We start from the raw sequence: 24,751 nt of genomic DNA, 5'->3' as shown, positions 1-24,751 counted from the left end.
TTCTTTCTGTCCTCCCTTTATCATAGACCTTAGGTAATAAGGAGCCCCTGTCATTAGGATATTGTTTAACTTAAAATATGGAGGATGGGAGACACAGGGTTAAAGTGTGGGGGTGGATCTGATCTGTTTCCCATATGATTTGTTTCTCTGTGTAATCTCTGAAAGTGGAGGAAAACTTTCCTTGTGCACCTGGAGGAGCAGCACTTACCCTTTACATAGTGAGATGTAAAACTTGTAATTATTTAATATGAATGTGGTTTGCCCAAGTCTGTGCTTGGTGAATTACGGTTCCCACCATAGCAGAGCTCCCCTTAATGTGTACAAATTTTAGGGATCTTAATGTCGGGTGGCTGTGATAGTGCTTCTGTTTTTTTTTCCCTCTCTTCCCTCTTTCCAGCATACTCGTCTGCTGCTCTCTGCACTCTCCTCTCTGTCTCCCTCCCACCTGAGGGGGCTGTGCCCCTATGGATGCCCCTGTACAGATTTTCCGTGAGGAGCCGGACTCCACCTGCTCCCCGGGGCCCTGTCGTCCCCTCAGCACCAGCAGCAGCTGGATGCTGGGCTGGACGGACTATGAGAGCAATGCCACCGGGGCCTTTGGGGACACCCAGCACAACCACACCAGCATCTCCCCCGCCATCCCCATCATCATCACTGCTGTCTACTCAGTGGTCTTCGTTGTTGGCTTGGTGGGAAACTCTCTGGTAATGTTCGTCATCATAAGGTAAGGGGATTTGGAGTACCTGTTGGAGGAGGTGCATATGGCCATCGCTAAATTTGGCAGTGGAGGTAGGGGGTTTGTTTATGGAAGGTCTCTGGGAGTGCTTACATGAGGAGCTGGAAGAAAGTAACTGGAATGACCCAGACCTTTTCAGTCCCAGTGGTTTGCCTGGACGTGCAGAGACAGAAGCTGTTTAAAAGTGGTAAATCCTACAACCTGCGGGAAAGGCACTTAGTGCCCCGGAGCTGCGTTCATCGGGTGCCCTCTAGGGATGAGAGGCTGCTCGCACCAGAGGTAAAGCTCAAGTGGGAGAAAGAAACTTCTGCAAGGCAGTTTTTCTCCCCTGTGAGTAGTCCCCGAGAGATGGCTTATGTGCCTAGTCGTGTGAACACTTATACATTACTGCCTTGTCACCCAGTGGCTCATTTAACAAGGTGGGGAAAAAAGGGAATGATAAAGATATGTGGAAATGCTTAATGTAAAACCAAGGATGTTGTGTCTCTGTCTAGTGATATTTAAATCCAGTCGCTGGTGTTAGATTGAAGAAAGCAAAGCAGGTGCTGAAATACTTTCTATTGTTCTTCAGGAAACAGGAGAAAGCTGTGTTTCTGTGTTAGTTTTTCATATGAAATCACTTAGTGAAATGCACCAATACTTGCACTTAACACTTGTGTATTGCTGTATATTTTATATTTTAGCTTGCACTATGATTTCTCTCTCTTTTTGTCCTTTTCATTTGCAATTTATAAAAATGTTTGGACAATGCAGATCAGCAGAGCGATAGTGAGCAACCAAGGAGGCTGAAATCATGCAACTCTTTGGTCTCTTGTTTCAAAGTCCATTTCAGTCCTGCAAAAAATTCTGAAAAAAAATAGTTGTGGAGTACATATATAAAATCCCCTTTAATAGTCAGTGCGATAAATAAGGACGTCTGTGGTCAATGTGGAGAAACTAGTTTGCTCCAGCTTTTTGATGCAGTGATTTTTATATCCCGGCATGCCCTTTCCCCCTTCATTCAGAGATTTAAATTCTTTTTGTATTTTTCTTGCAAGGAGACTCCATACTTGACACACACATAGCTGCAAAGGCAGAGGTTTTCTAAGGCATCAGTCAGTAACAATGACAGCTGATTAAGTGGCCTGTGCAGTGGAAATAAATTCAAACATAACCAGAGTCCTAAAAGATAGCATGTATGCATTAAACCGGTGCATATGTACATATGCATTTCCTTTTTTCTCTGTATTTGTTACCCTCCTAAGATTATTTTTGTGAGGGTCTAGCTAGCTATGGCTCGCTCTCCTACCAGTTCCTTTTGCTTCAGTTTCCTCTTGGTCCATCTCTTGATTCCATGATCAGAAAATAAATATGACAAGACACTTGTTGGGTTTTTTTCCCTCTCTCCTTTTTTTTTTTTTTTTCCCCAGTATCCCCCTCTCTTACGTTTCTTTTGTGGCAAATGCTTTAACCCCTGCTAGAATGATTAGCTGAAGTGCATGTAAACACAAACCTACAGTTTCAAACATTTCTTATGATTTCGAAATATTCCAAATGTTTACGCAAGAGGTGTACTTTCTTCATTTTTATCCTAACCTCTCATCTCTCTCTCTCTTTCCCTCACATCCACTCTGTGCATGATTGCATCTCAAGATGGATTTTAATGACTTGTTGAATAATGCAGCCTGCAGTGATGTCCTTTTGCGCGGAAAGCCAAGGTCTGTGGGAAGTTTGTGAAAGAAGGTGGCAAGGGAGAGAGGGATCGTGTCTGCCAGCCATCCCATGTTACCTCTCCTCCAGCTGCCGCAACTCTAAAGGAGGATGGGGACAGACTGTGGCTCTTCTTTACCCTGCCTCTGAGCACTGGGTTTGTGTGAGACCCTGTGTTGCTGTTTCGCTTCTCTCTGAAACTTGGGTCTGCTCTCCTCCTCCCAAACCCTGTTGGACCAGCAGGCAAAGCAGGCCTGGCTCTTTGCCGTCAGCTCTTTTAAACATCACCAGATGTTAGAATAGTTGATTTTGAAGGGACCTACAATGATCCTCTAGTCCAACTGCCTGACCACTCCAGGGCTGACACTGAGTCTTCTTTTGGGTGACACAAACCAGATCCCTGATGTTCAGAGACTTTCAGTGAAATTATTGAAGTGTCAATTAAGCAGTATATTCAGGAGATGCCAAATAGTCTTGAGATGCCTCAAAACCAGGCTCAAATCCAGCCGAAAGCTGTTGTGTAGGCAGGCCTTGGACAATTCTTCGCTTTAATACCCCCAGAGGGTTGGTTTTGCTGCTTCTGCACAAGGGATGCTAAAGAAGTTCATAGAGACCAGCGAGTCAGCATCTCAGCCGCCTGTGTGTAGAGATCTGGGTGTCTGAAATCTCCTTCAGGTGTGGTGGGTTGCATTTCTGCTGGGAGGGAAAACCACTACTCCTACTTTTATACAGTCCTAAAATTACATTCCGCCCTTTGAAGGCAACCGCGAGGCTGATGTGGCTCTCAGTGAAAATGGATTTGACACCCCTGTTTTAGAGGGAAAAAAACCCAGGAGAATGTTGCTTTGATCACATATACAAGGTCCTGAAAGAAAAGTAGCAGAGTTTGATACAGCTCCTGTAAACAGAGATTTATGTTGAAGACAGGCTGGGAATGGCACTTTAGTATGGTAGTGGCAGCATGATGTGTTAAACCATATCTCAGGAGACCTGGATTCTTCTCTTAGTTTTACTACCAGGCTTCAACACTTTGTCCTGTCCTGAGAAGGTCACTTCACAGCCCTGTTACCTGGTTTTGTCACGTGTGAAATGGAGATACTGGTATTCACTGTCTTTAAAGGTAACAACAACTGTTGGGTTTAAAAGCCAGAGCCCAGTCACTAAAAATCCTAACAGAGCAAGACCAGGGCTATTGTAAGCACCTCAGACTCCTCAGGTGCCTCGAGGGTGGTTATTGTTAACACGTTGAGTATGTGGTGCACCCTGCCCTCTCGCACGCCTGTTGCGGCTGGGTGTCATGGTGTGGGTGGTTTGCAGGAACTCTCTCCGAGTTCGGAAGGGGTGTGAGGCAGGTGGAACAGCCCCAGGGGGTCTGCTGTGGGGCCAGCAGCCAGCCGGGTGGGCTGACAGTGCCTCCTTGCTCGTGCCAAGCCGTGGCACACGGGATGTCGCGCTCTCCTGTAGCTGCTGCTTTTCCTCAGGACAGAGTAAGAGAGAAACAAGGCACCACGTTGCCTCTTGCACTGGTAGGAAATGCAGATACTATATGGGGAGCACAGTCCTCCCCCTGTGAAGGAGGAGGGGAGGCATGAAATGGATTTGTAGAAATGAGGTGGAGATAGCTGACGTCACCTGAATAAATTTATACAACTATGTGTGTCTTAACATGATCAGAATCTTCTCAACCCCAAACCTTTTCTTTTGAGATTAGCTTTATCTCTGAGGTTTTAGAAGATATTTCTGGAAGTGAAATAGTTGGCTGATGTTGATAAATGAAGTTACTTGTCCTTGGAAGCAAAAAAAAGTATTTTTCCTCTCTTCCTCCTCCCTCCTGACTGTATTTCTCTAAAATTTAGTGCTGACTTTAAAGAAAATTATGTTTTCTTTTGACAACTGGAGGGAAAGAAAAGTGTCCTGACTAAAGTTACAACCTTACTATGGGTTTGCTCTTATCAAAACCATAAACACACTCTGGTAAAAACTTTGCGAGATGTTCTCTTTTACCCACCCCAGATTAACTTTTTCTGGGTGCATTACCTCCAGTGTTCCTGAAGTCATTTACTGAGAACAGCTGCTGTCATCAGGATCTTAAATAGCCAATCCCGTGTTTCTTTTAAAATTATCTTTCAAGCTTCCAGTGAACTGAATAATTTTCTACATTCAAAAACTGTTTTAACAAGAGGCTATGTCACAGATATGTAGATTCACTCCTAGGGGAAAAGAGAAAGCTTGTCTTCCTCTCCTTAGTCTAATATTGAAGAAAAAATACACCTAGTAATGCATTTTTGTTCTTATATTCATCGAACCGTGTGGCATCTTATGTAACAGGAAGAGTCTATTAATAAATGTCATATAAAATTGAATCCTTCCCAGATTGTTTTTAAATCTTCTTTGTTCATTCCAAACCACAATGAAAATACTAAAAAATATGTATCCAAAAATGAAGTAGGTTAAATATATTGGTTTAAATCAATATTAGATTTTGATAACTTCAGAAGATTACTTGCTAATTTGCTTTTAATTATTGTTCATATTTTATTAAATTATATTTGGAAACAATATTGTTCTGAACTGAAAAATGATGCTCCAGAAGAGTCAACCTAATTGAATTACCTGTTCCATATAACTTGCAGTTTGTATAATTTTATTCTTTTATGAAATCACCAGTTTGGCTTCTAGAAGTGAAGGCCTAACTGTAGTTTACTTAGTGAAGTTTATGGCTTTTTACCTTTTTTTTTACCTGATCAAACATTCAACACCTTACTATTATCAGTACTGAGGTATCAAATAGCTTGATAGTAATTCATCCCAGGACCTAAGAGCATCTGGGCTTACCTCACTGAGTGGACGTAGTTTTGATGGGTTCTGCAGAGTTTGGCCAATCTTGGCATAATTTCCATCACAACTTGGAAGACTGATCATCATCAACAACTTTTACAGGTGGCACAAAGACCAGGAGAGCAGAAAAAATAGAAGAGGACAGGTTTATGAAACAATACAGGTAGTTCGAAATGCACAGTCATTTAAACAAGTTTTCAGTGTTTCTAATACATTTAATACCCTGCTAGACAATGCCTAAGTCAGACCTGGGATTTCTAAGCAGGCAAGAAACTCAGCATAGCTTCCCAATATGATGCTATGATAGGAAGAGCTGATACCGAAAAAGCAGAGAGCTCCCAGGAATGGATTAGAAGGAATATTTACTAGAGGCAGTATTAAAGAGAGGCTATCGCTTATAGTGAGTAATCTGTTTGGCTTCTGAAAAGTAATTTGGTATCATCCAGATGCTTCCGCTGGGCTAGCAGCCAGGTAGTCATCTAATTCAGAGAAAGTCATAACTGGAATCAATGTCTGGAAGCAAGACAAATTATGGAGAGCCCTTTTGAACTGGTGAAAAGTGAAAACTTACAAGAACTTTCCAGTTTGGCTGCTGGCAAGGCAGAAAACTTGAGATAGCTTGCCCGTCCTCAGCTAGGAGAATGCTGGGGAAGTTCATGCTCCTGGCTGAAGCGTGGGGAGGGAGCACAGCGTGGAGATGGTGTTGGGAGGGACAGGCTGTCTAAACCCTTCTGGTGAAGGGGGACAGAGCAAGGAAAGAGTGGGGAGCCTTCATTTGGTTTTTCCCAAGAAAGGATTTTGAATTTAGTGAAAGAGTATTGTGGCAGGAAATTCTTAACTTGATGATTTTGAATGTCCTGGGATGTGCTAAGAGCAAGGGAGGATGATCTTACTGGCTTGCCTACTCTCATTGTCTGGTCAAACTATAATTAGTTTGTCCCTTAAGTTAAATTCTCTGAAACAAATGGGTTCTCAAGGAGAGTTTTGATTTCAGTTACATATTGTTTTCTAAAGGAGAAGCATCCAGAACTTTGATAAACTCTACTTCTAGGAATTTTACTTCATGTCTCTTTTTTGGTCCTCCCATCTGTAAGAAACAGGTAATTCTTGCAAAGTGTGAAACCTTCGCTCTCCTCCTCAAGGAAGACTTGGTGCTTCGTTTATTGTCATTCTCTTTTGTGGAGTTAGAAAGGCAGTGGAAATAGCAGAATGAACGTCATTTTGTCCACAGACAGGAATGAGTGCACAAACTGAATTAGCTGTGGGGAAGGGATGTGTACAGATAGAATGAGGATATGGAAAGAGGAGTGTGTAACCATGCTGATATTTTGCAAAATGTGAAAAGGATATAAATAAAGAATATGTGAAGGTGCAGAGCACCTTTGTGTGCTAGCCTGTGTATCATCTTTCAAGTATTTATTTCTCCTGAAGACAGAGGGTTCAGGTCTCATTAGATTCACCTTCTAATCCCTAGGGAAGTGAAAATTAATTCTAGGTAGTTTGCTACTGTCAGTTTTGAGACATTATTTACAATGAAACCTCTGTCTTCTCTGCATGAGTGTGAGAGCCTAACATGATTTTCTTCAGTGCATGAATTTCCATTAATACATGTCAAGAATGTGCACTGAACCTTTCTGTTTTCTCCTCTCCTCCAGTTCTGTGCAACAGAGAGTGCTCTGCCTGGCTGCTCCTCTCTGCTCCAAAAGTCAGTGCCATTCAATAGTGCACTATGAGTGAATATTTAGGGTTCTCAAACTTAGTTACAATGCACCTGGGAAACAGAGTATTTTATATTTGCTGACTGACTACATAGCTAAATCCACTTCCTGCTGCGTTATAGGCAGTCTAGACACTGTGGCTACCATATGGCAACTAAGAAAGGCCTCCTTGAGTAGTGATAGGTGGGAACCTGCATGGTAGGATAAGTCTGGGTAAGGAATTCAATATTCATTTAGTGTTTGCACTCAGAAAAGGTTTTTTACCTGAAAGACAGGGCTTACTGTCTGCCTTTCATGCCTTTCAGAATGCTTGTCTTGTTGAAGTGTGCAGGAGAAGGGCAATGCTTTCACCATGGAAGCTATTAGCTATGTTTTGGTTTTTTTTTTGTTTTTTTTTTTTAGTTGACCGCATCTTCAAGTTTCCTGCATTTTGCTTATATCATCTTCTTTGGAAAAGTGTGTGTTCAGTTAGACTGTGCTATGGAGTCCTCTGAGGCAGGGGAGGATAACAGATGAATGGGTAGAGTCCAGAGAAAGCCTCCCAGCTGAGTCCTAAGAGGGACTGATGACTTTTCTCTGAGCTACCTCACTACTGATATATGCATGTGTTGCCTTACCACATAATCCCATACATTTTATAGAATGAGGTCCCTTGTCTCCCATTCAACTTTATTGCAGGAGTGCTGACCAGAGATTCAGGTCTCCACACATCCAAGCATGTAGTTGTCCTATAAAACTCTCCCAGCAGTGGCAGTTGCTATTCGTCCTTGTGGCAAAGTGGACAGTGGGTGCCTTGTTGTGAGAACAAGAGAGATACTCACAACCCAAAACTCTTCTGTGAGACATTTTTTAATTCTTTCCTTATTTCTCTCCTGCACAAACATCTAGTGGGAGCAAATGGTCAATAAAATTTGACTGCTTCCAGCCAAGTTCTGCATACATAGCTACCTATGGAAGTCAGAGCCTCTCCAAAGAATATGAAGGAAAGTAAGACCTTGAAAAATCTTTTACTGGAGCTGGTATCCTTATCTGCTTGAGCAATGAGATTTGTTCTCTTTGCTAGGCAATCCTTGTCCTACAGCATAGAAAACTCACTCCCCTCTCCCACAAACACATAGGAAGCACTTTGCTCTGCTAAGGGGGCTCATGTCCTTAATGAAAAAAAAAAAGAGAGATAAGAACAAGGGGAAAGGTGGATGTTACCAGAAGCAGAGACTTATCACTCATCAGCGGAATGTACCTGTGGCAAGGAAGAAATACTAGGATGGGCTGTGTAACACCCTGGGAACTCTCCATATCATGATTGGTTACTGGAAAACATCTGCAGCAGCATAAAGTTTCTCAACAGAGTCAGCTGCTCGATGAGGTCTAGATTCATCTTGCCAACAGAGGTAAAAAAAATCAGGTGCCTAGTCTAAGCTAATTGTCTAGGCTCTCTAATAATAAAAGTAGATATACTTGTTTTGGAGAGACCACCAGTTTTTTAAAATTCTGCATTCTCATTATTTCAGTTTAAGCCACAATAAATAACAGAACCTTAATATTTCTCTGAGGTCCCCTAGCAAAATCATGGAATCACAAATTTCACGGTAGCGAGGTTCCTAACATTAAGCATATTTCTTAAAAAAAGAGGTTCCTGAGCTCACATAAAAATATTAGAAATCTTTATCACAGAAAGAGGAAAGAAGCTCATTTTTGTTAAGTAGTGTGAATTTTTCTTCTTTTTGACCAGGATATGTTTGGACTTGAACATCTCTTTTGTAATTCAGAAGCTGGTTCTTGAGCTAAAGAAGGAAAGCTTCCACATCTAATCTAAATCTGCAATATATTGTTCAGGCTCAGTTTGTGGATAGTTCAGAGGAGTAACAGTAGTGGTAAATTGTGAGAATTTTAATGATACCTTCTGACATTCAGGTAGATTACGCTCCCTGAGGAGACAATAAAAGATAAGATTGTACTTTCCTTCTTTAAGCTTCTTGAAAATAGGCACCTACAGGTACTTATTAATAAAATGAATGCCACTTTAGGATACAATTTTGTAGACAACATATTCAATTTTTTGTAGGCTCCTAACAATTTTGATGTTAAAGACAGGCAATTTTTAAATGTGTGCCGTCACAATGTTTGCCTTTATTTAAAGTGTTTCCCGAGGTCCTATCCCCTGCTAAATTCCAGCTGTAATTCAAAATGTGGTAATAACCTATAACCCAATACGAACAAGGAAACAGCAATATATTAATTTTTACATTCTTTAAATGACCTCAGTCTTAGTTTTGTATTGGCATAAGCCTTTTATATTGACTTATGAAGATGTGAAAGATAGCTGAGTCATCCTTCTGACATGTTATATGTTTGGAATAATTTTTTTTTTTCCCTGTTCTGATGCAGTATGATATTGAGTGTGCCCTGAATATAGCTTTGAGATTTAGAGCTTTTCTGACTAAGCTTTTCAGCTGCTTGATCTCCATATACTTAATTCAGAGGAACCTAGTGGAACAGAGCCTGCATCCTGCTGATAGTTGTTTTGCAATTTGCTTTTAGATATGCTTTAGCTTTCATTTTCATTCACTGACTCGGGTATCTGCAGAAAATACGTGTTTGTTATACCTCGTTGTATTTCATGCTTTTGTACTTTCACTCTGCTACTGGAGAATGTTGTTAGTCTTGCTCCCCACCCCATCCCTCATTTCATACTGCAGGGAACATTTCAGTCTGTTACACTTACCTGAAAAAAATTTGACCAGAGCCTCCTTCCCAGCTTTTAGTAACTTTACTAATGTTACAGTGCACTTCAGAATCACACTCTTTTCCTCTGCTTGAGATAATAACTTTAAGAGGCTCTACTAGCAGATTTAATAATGCATTTTGATTTTTTTCTGAAAGCATACCAACTTCTTCCTACTTCCATTACCACAATTTCATGGATAAGCTTAGTCTGAAGGTGTGATTTCTTCCTATTTACTGTGTTAAAAATATGTGCAAAGTAAATTCTGCTCTAGAAGGAAAAGTACAGTTAATGATGAGTCAACTGAGAAACAGAGGAAATTTTCTAAGGGTCAGTCTAAAGTCAATCTCAAAAAACTTTTCATTTTGGAAAGTGGACTTAGCCTAAGTAGTGATAGTTCTGTGTTTTATTTTTGATGTATAAGTAGACATAATTTAAATCTTGCTCCTTAAAAACTCTTCTCATATATCCATCCAAAAATACATCCAAACCAAAGATTTATTTTTCATCTTGCCTATTTTTCTGCAGGGTTTCTGTATATCTTCCAGTTATTTAAAGTCTACAGAGGTTACAAGAAGTCTACAAGATCCATCAAGTGGCTTAGTTCATCAGAGGTTTTCCTGCCTCTTGAAATTAGATTCTAGCATCTTATTCAAAAGAGGGACTTTCCATTCCTGTGTAGCATTAGAAAAGCTGTAACAAACTATTTTCTAGACACAGGATTTCCCATTGAGAGTTTATACAACAATAGTTTATAAATATCTTAATGGTCTTTGACAGTTATATCCCAAGGACACTAAGAAAATGTTTGTCATTAACTACCACTGTGCCATCTATGCTGTAGTTATGTCCAGGTTTCCCCTATCTGTTCTGCTACACTATTTAAAGCAGATAGTAGTATTTTTTCCTTAAATGAAATTCAGGTATTTGATCAATAATTTTTGTTTCAAAAGGAAGACAAGATTCCCTTACTCGATCACTCTTTTGACCTTGTGCAGACTTGGGTGGGTATGGTGGGAAAAACCCAAACCATGTAAAATATTGCCTCCTATATTTTGGTGCAACAGAATCAGTTGTAGGAAAGCAGTTAAATCTCTTATCTCATGTTTGAGTTAAGACTTTGTCAGTGTCCACTTCAAAGTGTCTGACAGCAAAAGCAGTACTTTAACTGGGCTTTTGATTAAGCCTGTTAGTGCATATTTTCAGAGGCATGTAGGCATTTAATAATTTTTAGGTGTTTAATTAAAAATATTGAAAGGAGTTTAGATGATTGAATCCAGATTCTCAAAGACGTTTCTGTTTTTTTCAAACTTCTAAATGAATGTATGAATTAATCTATATTGCCCAACAGCTTTAAAGGCCAACATCTCATTTACACAGAGACCAGTGCTTTCAGGTCAAAGTAATCAAGCTCTTTACATTACTGGCATGAGATCAGCGAGTTTTAAGGTTGCGCCAGTGAAACATGCTTGGATTTAGCATTGCTGAGATTGACCAGTGCACCCTTCATCCCTGAGCTAGGTATGCATGATCCCTCTGCAGTGGCTGGGAGAAATGATTGCCTAAATGAAATGAAATATTCATTGGAGCAGTATTTATTGTTCTCTCACCTTCTTGTTTGAAGTCTGGCAGAGAAGGGGTCAGGTGCCTCTTTTGGTCCAGACTGAGTGGTGCAAGCAGGTCTCTGTGCTCTGTGAAATAGGATTAATTTGGGCAAGGCCAGCTAGTCGTGGGATTGCCAGTCTGGTGAGCTATGGGAAAGCACTAGGTGCACACCAGGTAAAATTATCAAAGCTGGGATTGTTATGTGCCTATGTGTCCCTGATATGAGCCAAAGCTGTCACAGACCTCTATGGGAGGAATGGCACACTGAATTTTTATTTCCCCATTATATTTTCACTCTCGTATACAGCTTTGATATGGGTACGCTGAAAGCTGTCTAAATGCTGGTGCGAGGATGACTCTATATTTCTAGCTACCTGTGAATGACAAGACATCCTTCCTGTTGGATCAATAGTAGTGAGGAAAACTAATTTTCTTACCTATGCATGTGTTGCATAGTCCAAAAAATCAAAATTGATTATGTGTATAACAGAAGCAGTACATATACGGAGAACATGTTTTGTGTTGCAGCTTCAAAAATTTGAATTTTGAAGTTAACTAAAAATCTAGTTCTGTTTTACAGAGGGTCTTTCCTAATCTGTCACTGATAGGTAGGGGAAGAAGGGAAAAGGGTACTGGAAAAATATGGTATATGTGGTCATGTAATTCAGGTTGCGAGCAATAGAAATGCTGGATATGAAGACTTTCAGATATTTGATTTTTCAAGACTAATAAAATCCTCTTAGTTATTTTTCACTACTTTTCTGATTTTCCTTAAGGAAAAAAGGTCAGACTAATTCTTCTATATGTGAAAGTAAACTTTGCCTGTCCAAACCCTTAGGGAAGTTTTTAAAGAGATACAGAAATAATGATTCAGAAGAACTATTAGTTACTTCATCTCTGCTTATAACAGGCCATTGCATTTCATTTAAATTGTCTAGTAACTTGTATTTGACTGAAGCACAGTCTTTGCAAAGCAGCAGACATTGATTTGGAGGCATCAAAAGATGGAAAAATTACTCTTTTCTTGTGTAATTTGTTCCCAGTAATAATCACCGTAGCTGTTAGGAAAAATCTGTCATTGTTTCTAAGCTGAGTTTGTCTGGCTTTGACTTTTACATATTTATCCTTGTTACGCTTTTCTTTGCAGTCTGAAAGAGCTCTTCAGTACCTGCTATTTTCTCCCTATGGAGGCCTTGAGACACTGTAATCAAGTCACCTCTCGGTGTTGCTTTTTATAAACTACAAGTGCTGAGCTCTTTAAGTTACTCACAGTAAGAATTTTCTCTAGTCTTTTCACTTATTTTTGTGGTGCTTTTTATGCATCCTTTCCAACTTTTCAGTCTTTTTTTTTTTCAATATGAAAAGACAACAATTCCAAATATCATCAGTGATGTCCGCAGCAGTAACATCACCCTCCTACTATTCTTTTTCAGGCATTTAATGAAAATTAGTCCATTTTAGCACAGATTTGCAATCTGACTGTTTGGTGAATTTTTGTTCAGTCTTAATCCGAGATGCACTCAGACCTGTTTTACCTGTGGTGGTGGTTTTTTTTGTGTGTTTTTTTTGTTTGTTTGTTTGGGTTTTTTTGTTTGGTTTGGTTTTTTGGTTGTTTGTTTTATTTTTTGTTTTGTTGTTTGTTTGTTTGTTTGTTTGTTTGTTTGTTTTTACCAGGAGGAAAGTTCCTAGTCTGTTAATGTATCTTACATTTGTTTCTTGTAGCAATATATTCTCCTCTGCTGCAAGGCCTGTTGAGGAGATTGATTTGGGAAGGGGCAGAAGCCCAGCTCTGGGCTTCTGGACTGGCAGATTCCTCCTTGCTCTGCCTTTGATCTTGGAGAAGATCTGGGGCAGAAGGAGTCTGGACCATGTGGGTCATGCCATCAGTGTAGGCTTTGTGTTGCTGCTTTGTTTTGGCTGTCTTTGCTTAGCGATTTCTAATGCTTGACTGGCTCTGACTTTGTTCAAAACGTGAGCCTGGTTATGGTACCTGAGTGGGAAGAGTTTGCTTTCCCTTGCAGTTCTCTTTTCTATGCTTCAAACCAGCATTTTGTTTCATTTTCTTAGTAGGTCGTAATTGGAGTGTTTTAGAAAAACTGATGCTATTTTTAACATTTTGCATTGATCATAAAATGACATTTCTGCCCGTATCTTAATTACTAGCTAATTTACATATTGGGTACATTTTGTCAACACTGCTCAAAATTTCTTAAAATTATTTTTTTACTTCGCACATCAAAGCTTTAAAGGCAAATAGGCACATTGCCCTACATTAGCCGAACTGATAAAATCTTACATTTCTACTGTAAATTATAAATGACACATAGCAAAATCTAGCTCTATGTGTTTCTGTGTGTGCTACATATGCACATTTTAGTTTGGGCACACATGCAAAATTTAGGGCTGAAACAGTTTTGAGAAAGAAAATCTGTTGTTGAGTTTGATAATAAATTAACAACATCAAGCAAAAGTAACTAGTTGGGGGGAAGTATTTCAGAAAGGAGTGTTAGGTATATCCCTATGTTAACAAGGTCTCCTTCATCCTTGGTGTCCATAGCAGAACTGGAACTAGTCGTCCACACCCCGGGGCACAGCCTGTCCCTCCAGACTGTCATCAGGGCAGAAGAAAGCAGGGTGCCATCTCAAAAAACCAGATCCAATCTTTCTGTGTAGGTTGAGGTTTTTACCAGCTGGACAAAACAAATGCTGCATTTTGATGAAATTAAAGGATGAAGAAAAAATACTGCTATGATAAATTTTTCCCACTGTGGTATCCTACTTAAGCCATAGTCACCTTTCACATTAGCAGTCACAAAAGAGAGGACTGGGAAGAGCTGATGGTAAGAAAGGAGGAGAAATTGGAAATGAAGGAGCAAAGAAGGGAAATGACTAAGACTTTCATAAGCTGGCATTGTTGTAGTGAATTCAAGGGAAAGAAACTATTGTAGAAGAGGTAACCTGACCTGGCAGATGTAGCAGTCTAACATGGATTCTTATCGGAGACTGGGATAACTGTTCCTTCCACAAAACAAACCCAGAAAGCTGGCAGTCACTGACAATTAGCTATAAGAAAAGCACACACAAAACATTTTGATCACTTACAAATGTAACAATGAATGATATTTTCTTGTAGAAGGATTTGAGAAGATAGAATTGAAGCCAGGATTTGGCTAGTTAGATTAAACGTCCTTGGTTTTGCCTGTGGTGAATAGGTCTAACTGCTAATTCAGGTGCTGAGAGACTGAGTCAAATGTGTTTACTATTAACCCAAGGGTCTTGCATTTGTGTGTACTTCTGTCATAAATTAGAAAGGACAGAAAAAACCCAACTATGGCAAAGTTGATAAACTGTTACATAATGTACATAACCATTCTTTGAAATAATAAAGCCTTATTTTTGTTTTTTGGTCTTCAGGTACACAAAGATGAAGACAGCAACAAACATCTACATTTTCAATCTGGCTATGGCAGATGCATTAGTTACCACAACTATGCCTTTCCAAAGTACTGAGTACCTGATGAACTCTTGGCCTTTTGGTGATGTGCTGTGTAAAATAGTTATTTCAATTGACTATTATAACATGTTTACCAGCATATTCACACTGACCATGATGAGTGTTGATCGATACATTGCCGTGTGTCACCCTGTGAAGGCTCTGGACTTCCGTACACCTCTCAAGGCAAAGATAATCAACATCTGTATCTGGCTATTGTCCTCATCTGTTGGTATATCTGCAATAGTTCTTGGAGGTACCAAAGTCAGGGAAGGTGAGTGTGAACATTCAAAATTCAGTATTTTTGTTGCTCCAATGATGTAAAATGTAGCTTGGAATATTGATTAAATATAATTGATTCCTCTTTCAGAAGTATGTCTAAATTTCTGACATTTTGAAATATAATATATTGCAGAAAATTACAGTGTGACATGGAAATCATTTAAGCTCAGATGCCCTGGCCAACTAAAAGAACAAAATGCAATTTGAAGCATTGTCTGTGCTAGAATGAGACCATCAAGAACTACTAGCAGACAGCAGGGGAAAATAATCAGGAATTCGATCACAGTGGAAAGATCACTTTAGGATGAAACTTGAAATGTGGGCTTAAGGTGATTTTTGTAGGTGTTGCAAGAGTAGTTCTGATGAAGTTCCATTTCACAGAACTTGAAGTCATACTGAAAAAAGGAAAAGTCAGTAGCTGGAGAGAGAAAATCAAGCTAGATTATATATGACAGTATCTCAAATTCTTCATTAAAAGGAAATGGGGCTATAGATGGAGACTTGGAAAAGCTGAGAATAAGGATCAGCAGAGAAACTGGGAACACAGACCATGGCAGAGAAGCAGCTACGAGAACATGAGGCCAATGATATTCATACACAGACCACTTGTAGGCTCTGCTTGAAATTTTTAATCCATGGAGGACTGTGGATTTAGCCCCTATAACTGGTGACTCATTAACAAAACCGTGCTACTGTGGAGTTAATTTCATTTTGAAATCCTCCTTGAGAAGGAAAGATGAGAAACATTCTCACACACACTTCATACCTAGAGGCATGACTGTGATGCAGGAGCACCTCAATGTCTTCAAAAGGCTTGAGGCCTCTATGATATCCTTGGGTTGGGGCAATCCTGTTAATGGATGGCTTGATAAAATACAAAACACGCATATTTATTTGGTGGTAGCTTTATTTAAGAAGTAAACAATATTTTGAAAAATTATTAATAGTCTCCTGAATTATCAACCTTTTCTGTTAGAAAGGTTTCACTCCTCCCAAGAGAAATGGTAAACTTTACATAAGGACACTGTTCTATCTAGCAGAGACAATAAATACTGTGTGTTAAACTGTTTGCCATAGATCAATGCAAACAAAAGAGTTCAGTAACAGCTGCTCAAGGGCTGATTGATTTGGCTGAAGATGTATAGATTTTGTTCTTGCTGTTGGTCTTCTTGTGGGTAGGCAACAGGAGAGTTCTCTGGAAACTCTTTCAGCCCTTTGGGGAATCAAGTGTTCTGGTCTGCAGTGCTGTAACTCTTCTCCTCAGTAAAGTTGTGACAGACTCCATAAAACAATGTCCAGATCAGAAAAAGATTAATTTCCAAGCAACTTCACTGGAGAAGAGTTATTGCTTCACTGTGTATGAGATCTTGAAGGCCATGAGACATTGGCTCCATTAGGTGTTTTGTTGGAGCCTGCTTAATTAGAAGAATATTCCTGTCATTCACTCTAAGCATCACATTTAGATCAAGGGGCTGCTCTGAGGCCAGAAACAATTGAATGCCTTTTGCCATGCCACGTGTCAGGCAGCTTTTTCTTTCTCCTGAAACAGAGACTCGTAATAGATAGCTCAGCTGGGCCAAATGAGGTTGGAAATGATTGGCAAATGCTTGTCAGCCCCTGCTGTTCAGCCCTGCTTGTCTGATCTAAGGTCTCTCTGGAGCATTTACTGCCAATTATCTTGTCTGGTGTGTTCATGAATTGCACTGATAAAAGCTGAAGGGGAAAAGCAAGGATACTCCCTTTGCCTGACAGCTGGAGCTTGGGACTGAAACTTTATGTTATGTTGGTCAAAACAGTTGTTGTCTATATGCTACAGGGCCTCTGTTGGATTCAGATTTAATCAACAACTGAACATCAAATGGAAAGTGATTATATTTAAAGTTCCCACTCCATGCTCAGTCCCATTTGTTCTCACCGTACAGGACTGCTCCCAGGGGTGTCCTTCTGCATACATTTTCTCTGCAGAATACACTTTACATCTGTGTATATATTCCCTCTCTGGCTTTAATAGAGCCTTTCTTGCTGAAGAATTGTTCACTTAAAAAAACTTAAAAATTAGAGGTACTATTAGTATTCCCAGTAACAGTATGAAGGCTCCATTTGAGTACAGAGCAGTAGGGATGCCTGAAGGTGACTTAATTAAAAATGTATTAAACAGATTAATTTCCTATGTCAAGATTATGATTAATCTTAAATGGTAGTTTGACAAACACATTTTAAAATATATTACCACTGTAATACCATCTAGAATGCAGCATTTTTCCCTATCAATGTATTTGAAATATTTGGCTTTCAGAGTGGAAAAGGTCAGTATGAAATCTTAAGTACTCAGTTGGTGAGGCTGTACTTAGTTCTGTATCTTTTCAAACAACAAGAATAAAATATAAATTGGATTTTATTGTCTTCCAAAGTTCCTGAAAATTATTATGATATTGTGCATTATGACAAGGATCTTTGTTGATTGCTTGCCAGTTGTATACTGGGAAAATGTAAATGGGCTGCATAAAAATTCATAACATTGTATGTATCAAGTGAAACACATGAATATTAGTGAATTTAGAATTAGATTTTTCCATAGAAAGTAAAATGTAATGAGATGTAAGACAATAATTCAATTTGTATTCTATAATTTGGAATTCTAAAATACCATTACCAGCTACAAATTGTATTAAAATGTAGGAAGCATGATGTAATTATTTTTACAAATATATTAAATTATGTCAGTAGATCTGAAGAGGCAGTTTCTCTGGGAGGGAGTTTCAGTGAGCAGCTGGATGTGGTCCAGAGCAGTCATCCCTGATCACACTTGACTTTTATCCAGAACTGCATGTTCGGATGCAGCTTTACTAGTCTAGATATTACTGCTGTATCCTGATTTTGTTGCTGCTGCTAGGCCATGCACTACTAAAAATAACAGCAATAATGAATGTGAAAACTTCTTTGAAGACAATTGTTGACATTTCTAGAATAAAATTAAGTGAAAGTGACTACACTTACAAAAACCCAGGTCACAAAGGATTTAGAAAAATTGACTGAGTGTCCAGACCCTGTCGAGTTATACTTGTGCTGTCAACTTAGCATCCTTCATCAGGCTTGAAAGATATATCTGTTCACTTTTCAGCTTTCAGAATCATCCATTAGTTGTTACATTATTTCAAATAAAACCTCAAAATATTTAGCTTTGATTTCAGCTTTTTTATTTGAATATTTAGTATTCAATATCACACAGTAACAGCTTTCTGATATCTAACCACAGAAATGTCTGTATGATACTATAATGATAACATCCCCCCAGTTGTTTTTCAAAACAAACTCTCTGCAATATCATCTTCATTTGTGAAATGTTTCGATAGCAGGGAAATATGGCTTGATGGAATTTTTATGACTAGTTCTGCTGGAGACATGAAAAAGTGATGTGAGAGAGTGTATTGAATCATTCAACCCTTAGATCTGATTCAATAAAAACAAATACATAATACTTTTTAGAGGAAAGACAAATTTAGTAGAGAAAATGAAAAAAAAAATCCGAAGAATAATGCAGCGCTCAAGAGGATAAAATCTAAGCTGCAATTCAGAGTGAAAAATCCTTGTGTTACCTTGACTTGTCTTCAATAGAGTTTAACTGCTGACAGTAGTAAATTTACCCCTTCTCTTGCCTTGTCATTTATCTTGATTTTTGGTTTTCTGTACAGTTTATATGCTGGAAGGCTCCAATGAGGTTAGCAAATGAAACCTCAAATATTTCATTCCTTAGCAGCCTCCTGTCAGATGGAATATTTCTGGGACATGAAATTAAGTGACAGCCTGTTACTCTGGAGCCTGGCATGGGCAATCAGAAAGGGAGTGAGCTGGTGTTGGTGGCACAGATACTTCAGTCTCTGTGCAGGCTGAATTTTCAATGACATGATCTGCAAAAAGAGTAGCTTCCATTTGACTCCGCACACAGACGTATTTTGTTTGCTTCTATTTAGCTGACAAGAAGCTGTTGCCAGGAAATAAGTTTTTCTGAATGCAGGCACTTATGTGTATTCCATTTGCACTGAAAAAGGCAAGTGGGAAGAGATTATTACACAATTAATCATATATGGGCAAAGTCTTCCTACGATCAAAATCTCATTCAGCTCCCACCATTCATGATACCAAAAATCTTTCTCCACCTGCAGACAAAACCATATGTAGTTTGATAATAATAACGAGATTTCTATTCCATCGAACATGGTACTTATTCTAGCTTTACATTTCAATGAGATTCAAATGGAGACATCTTTACAAATTTTTATATTTTGTGCTCTGCATTTTTAGATCCTCCCATGGGAAAAAAATTTTATACATTATGCATTTTAAAAAGCCCCTATCTCTCTAAGTACTTTATAGAGACAGCTGCATAAAACCAGTATCAGTGGTAATTGAAAGCTTCCCTTGGAGTGATTTAATGGTAACTCTATTTATTAGTATCACATTTCATGCTAATCACTTTTCCTAGCTTATGCTATGATAATTACATTGTTTAGAATATCTAATAATAGAGCAATTTTCTTCTTCTTGCTTCTTTCATTCCCAGATACTGCTAGCACTGAATGCTCCTTGCAATTTCCAGACAGAGATTATGTGTGGTGGGACATCTTCATGAAAATCTGTGTCTTTGTCTTTGCATTTGTTATTCCAGTTCTCATAATAATTGTTTGCTATACTCTGATGATCCTGCGCCTTAAAAGTGTACGGCTTCTCTCAGGGTCTCGAGAAAAAGACCGAAACCTGCGCCGTATCACGAGGTTGGTTCTTGTGGTTGTGGCAGTTTTTATTGTCTGTTGGACTCCTATTCACATTTTCGTGCTGGTTGAAGCCTTAGGGGATGTGTCCCACAGTACTGCTGCTATATCCAGCTATTACTTCTGTATTGCTTTGGGTTACACCAACAGCAGTCTCAATCCAATCCTTTATGCTTTTTTGGATGAAAACTTCAAGAGATGCTTCAAGGACTTCTGCTTCCCCTTTAAGACGAGGATGGACAGGCAGAGCACCAGCAGAGTCAGAAACACTGTGCAAGACCCGGCTTATCTGAGGGAGACAGATGGGACAAACAAACCTGTATGACTAGTCGTGGAAATGTCATCTTACTGTCCTCAAGAGAGAGAAGAGTCCAATGACCTAGGATTGACACAGATTACCACTGCAGTTTGAACTAGACTCACCCAAACAGATGTTTCCCTAATATTTCAGAAATCCTAATAGTTTGAACTGAAGCAAGTTAATTATTGACAAACAAGAACCTCATGAAAATAAGTTCAAATGAAAAGGACCTGAGTGACGGTCAGGTTTCGGCACCATATTTACTGTACTTGAGCAGGTACTAATACACACTTTTGGGGAGACAGGAGTTGATTCAGGATAAGGAAAGTTCTGGCTTTCTTTTTATCATACATAAGGTTATGTTAGGCGACATTTGGTCTTAGCACTGAGTTATACGAGAAACTTTTACCCCCAGAGTGATTGCTTCTGAACTATGTAGTTTGACATCTTGATTTGTTATACTGTTTTACAGTGAAGACTGTTGTTTAGGTTTCTGCAGAACAATACCAGAGCTATAATCAATATTGTCCTCAATTAATATGTCTGTAACTTTTGTCTGTGCTGTGGAAATCCAATTGAAGCATGATCCACCTACACACCAAAGTGATTTTATTGTGTCTGTATATGGTAAAGCATTTTGGAATTTAAAATATTGGGATTTAAGGAGATTAGAATAGTCTTAGCACATATTTAATCACCCGTGTGTAATGTTTTGTATGTGTGATTTTCCAAGATGATTGTGTATTTATTGATTGTGAATAATATAATATGCATTTTCAGAGTGTATTTTGAAATAGGATAGAAAATTTCAAATACTTCACTTGTTACAAAATTGATGAAAAACCGTGCCATATTTGTTACATGGGGGAAATTATTGCATTCCATTTTCAGTAAAGGGGACAATTAAAAATAGTGCAGTACTTGTTTTCCTGGACAATTTGTAAGCAGACTAAAATAAATATTTGACTAACTAGAAACTAGCGAATTAGCACATGGGTTAACTGGACTTATACAAAGGAAATGAAGATTAGATATCCTGGATGCTTTAATGGTGCTTGATTGGAAAAGTTCCCATTTTATTGATGATGGTACATTTGCTTTGATACAGTCCTATGAATTCAGTAAATTTCTCTGTTTTCCTGTAAAGATGGAGATGCCAAGGCACAGCTACACAAGTTATTGGTTTGCTGAAGGTAAGTTTATGGTAAAACTGAGCTTAACTTTCAGTCTGTAGTCTTTTTTCTTCCTAATTGTTCCATATTACTACCACCACTTCTGCTATTGCTGATGTTTGTAGAAATGTGCTCCTTATCTTCACTGGCAACAGATCACAGAATCATATGAACAGAATCACAGAATGGTTTGTGTTGGAAAAGACCTTAAAGATCATCTAGTTCCAAACCCCATGCCATGGGCAGAGACACCTTCCACTAGACCAGGTTGCTTAAAGCCCCATCCAACCTGGCCTTGAACACTTCCAGTGATGGGGCATCCACAGCCTTTATAGGCAGCCTATTCCAGTGCCTCACCTCCCTCATGGTGAAGAATTTTTTCCTTGTATCTAATCTAAATCTACCCTCTTTCAGTTAAAAGCTGTTAACCTTGCCCTATGACTACACGCCCTTGTAAAAAGTTCCTTTCCAGCTTTCTTGTAGGTCCCCTTTTGGTACTGGAAGGCTGCTATAAGGTCTCCCCTGAACTTTCTCTTCTCCAGGCTGAACAACCCCAGCTGTCTCAACCTGTCTCCAGCCCTCTGATCATCTTTATGGCCTTCCTCTGGACTCGGTCCGACAGGTCTGTGTCCTTCTGATGTTGGGGGCCCCAGAGCTGGATGCAGTACTCCAGGTTGGGTCTCCCAAGAGCAGAGGGGGAGAATCACCTCCCTTGACCTGCTGGCCACAATTTTGATGCAGCCCAGGATATGCATGGCTTTCCAGATGCAAGTGCACATTGCTGGCTCATGTTGAGCTTCTCATGAACCAACACCCCCAAGTCCTTCTCCTCAGGGCTGCTGTCAATCCACTCTCCAACCAGCCTGTATTTGTGCTTGGGATTGCCCTAACCCGTGTGCAGGAACTTGCACTTGGCCTTGTTGAACAACATGAGGTTTGCATGGGCCCACCTCTCAAGCCTGTCAAGGTCCCTCTGGATGACATCACTTCCCTCCAGTGTGCCGACCACACGACAAGGCTTGGTGTCATCAGCAGACTTGCTGAGAGTGCACTCAGTCCCACTGTCCCTGTGGCCAGCAAAGGTGTTGAACAGCTCTGGTCCCAATACAGACATCTTCCTTGTAACTTTGTTCTTTGTACAAATGATGAACAGGGTGGGTGCCTTCATTGCATGGCAGATGTTCTCAGAAATGCAGTCTGGTTTGGTTCTACTGGACCAAAAAGCTTTTGTGCACACCAATATAAATCACGAGATTTCCTCTTGTAGCTGGCAGAGTTCCTGTGGAAATGCTTTAGAGGTTCAGCCCTCTGCATAACTTCCACATCCTTTATTATTAATACAGTCATGTATGTCAAATATTTTTGATATCAGGTTGATAAATGCAGTGGTCCTACATTCATTTTGCAGTACCAAACCACTCTTGAACAGTCAGAGGTGTTCACACCCTTTCAGTGGTGCTGTCATGTGGAGCTGAGCTGTGAGATTCAGGCCATGGAGTCCAGAGAACGAGCTGCTCTAATGCAATTATCTTTGCTAATGAAAAAATTCAAGATAATCCTTTCTGGACAAATCTAGAACTTTCTGATTGTTTCTACTTGATGAGTGAATAGCTAATCTCAGAATACTTGATTTACCTGGGGAAATGAATGATGCTGACACAACTGATAGAGTGAGACTAACTTCCTACTTTGGCCCGCTTTCTTTTTACATGCATACACATTTCTAAATAAAGTTCTGACCTTTAAGCAGTCACAGAAAGAGAATATTTAAGGTAAAAATTGACAACCCAAGGTATTTATTAAGTTAAGAGCAAAAGATCTGTGAAAGAACTAAGCCCTCCTGAATTATTTTCATTCCAAATAACCACTGTTCTTGTTCATGATTTACTATTTGCATATGTATATCTGTGTTTCAATAGAGCTATTACTCTACACATTATGTGCAGTGCTCTGTATTATAATGGAAAATCCATGTTCTTAATTTGTAAAAAGGAGCTTTATAATAATATTTTTTTGTGTGATTATAGTTTTTGGAAGGAGACTGTCTTCATGATCATATTGGGAGGAAAAGATGAGATCCTAGAGATTTTTCTGTGGTATGGAAATATTAGGCTTGAAAAATGATATAAGAATGTGTTTCAAAAATTTATTTCTTTCTCGGAACGTTAACAGCCAAATTAGTTTGGATGCAGCAGAAAGGAGTCTGAGGTTTTCTTGTCAAATTAGGCAACTTACCACACTTCATTGAATAACAAAAGAAAGTTGGCCAAGAGATTTTTTATAGCTGAGAAAGTATATTAAAAAATAATATTGTGAGTTCGCTCACAGAATCTGCTTCCAGATGATTAAATTCCCGTTGTTCGTTCTGTGGTTCCCAGACTACAATGAGTAACAGGCAAAACCAATTGTTCTCACAGGAACATGATTAGTGACTTTGGAAACCTTTATTTAAGCCTTGTAAAATACCTCACTTTCTATGTAACTCCACACCAATGACTCGCTTTTGCTCTTGTGTAGCCACCTGCCTCTGGGGAGCAGGGAGAGATAGAGGAAGGGATGAGAGCTGCCTGGCCCAGCTGTTGTGGTGCTGGGTGGGAGATGGAGCAGCAGGGACAGGCTGTGCTGTCCCGTGGGTCCTGGAGGAAGGTGACATGGGGCAGACACAGGCAGGCAGCCAGGGAATCAGCCATACCTGATGCAGCCAATCTCAACTCTCTTCCTTTCAGGAGGCTCCAAAAACTCGGTATTGCAAAAAAATATGGTATATGGTCATTTGACCTGCTTGTTGGGTTGATTTCCAATCAATGAGTGTGGATATGAGGGTGTCACTTTCTCTGTTCCCTGCTTTTTTCAATTTAGAAATATTTTTTATGGACAACATACCAGATGTTCTGGTTCATTGCTTTTGTCTTTGCTTTGGAGAGCAGAGCAAAAGGGCATTGTCACGGACTTACTGAAGTTTGCAGATCAAATATGTTCTCCGAAATCTCAGACTTATGCAGTGTGGGGGTGCCAAATTAACTAGAGAGTGGAGGGTTCCTTCAGTCTCACCTCTCTTTCCAATGTAAGTTTAACTGCCCTTAGTATTTAAATACTCTACAGCTACCACTAGACAACCCCTAGAGTTAATTTTGTGTACTTTTAAATGCAGATTGCAAAAGAACAATTAGATGTAAAAAATAACTAGAAGTCTTATTAAAATCTCTCTGTTCCTGGGGATTTAACTCAGTCTACATGTTTGTGTATTAGAATTGCACCACAAGGAATAATAGTGGGTTTGTTTTTCTGTTTTTAAAGTTGTGGGAAAAATCCAGTGAAACCTGTGTGTGTCAAGCGTCCTTCACTTTCCTTAATGCTAAACATATTCTACATGTTGAAAGTGTCTTTGTTCAAATAAAAAAACTATTGCCTAGGTTTGACATC

At 39.4% G+C, this 24,751-nt stretch overlaps 1 protein-coding gene across 1 annotated transcript; it reads left to right on the top strand.

The window, feature by feature from the left end:
* Nucleotides 1–464: 464 nt before the first annotated feature.
* Nucleotides 465–20,180, top strand: OPRK1 (opioid receptor kappa 1). The gene is made up of 3 exons (XM_065628601.1): nucleotides 465–724; nucleotides 14,726–15,078; nucleotides 19,648–20,180. The coding sequence occupies exons 1-3, from the start codon at nucleotides 465–467 to the stop codon at nucleotides 20,178–20,180; spliced, it is 1,146 nt and encodes a 381-aa protein (XP_065484673.1).
* Nucleotides 20,181–24,751: the final 4,571 nt, after the last annotated feature.

This window comes from Caloenas nicobarica, chromosome 2, assembly GCF_036013445.1.
Source record: "Caloenas nicobarica isolate bCalNic1 chromosome 2, bCalNic1.hap1, whole genome shotgun sequence".
In the NCBI taxonomy this organism is placed as follows: domain Eukaryota; kingdom Metazoa; phylum Chordata; class Aves; order Columbiformes; family Columbidae; genus Caloenas; species Caloenas nicobarica.
This window is presented reverse-complemented; position numbering and strand designations above follow the sequence as displayed.

What these genes read in the sequence shown, in the direction of transcription:
- OPRK1 (XM_065628601.1), top strand. Translation starts at nt 465, where the DNA reads ATGGATGCCCCTGTACAGATTTTCCGTGAGGAGCCGGACTCCACCTGC. An exon ending in GTAATGTTCGTCATCATAAG is followed by an intron (nt 725 to 14,725) that starts GTAAGGGGATTT and finishes TTTGGTCTTCAG; the next exon opens with GTACACAAAGATGAAGACAG. An exon ending in AGGTACCAAAGTCAGGGAAG is followed by an intron (nt 15,079 to 19,647) that starts GTGAGTGTGAAC and finishes TTTCATTCCCAG; the next exon opens with ATACTGCTAGCACTGAATGC.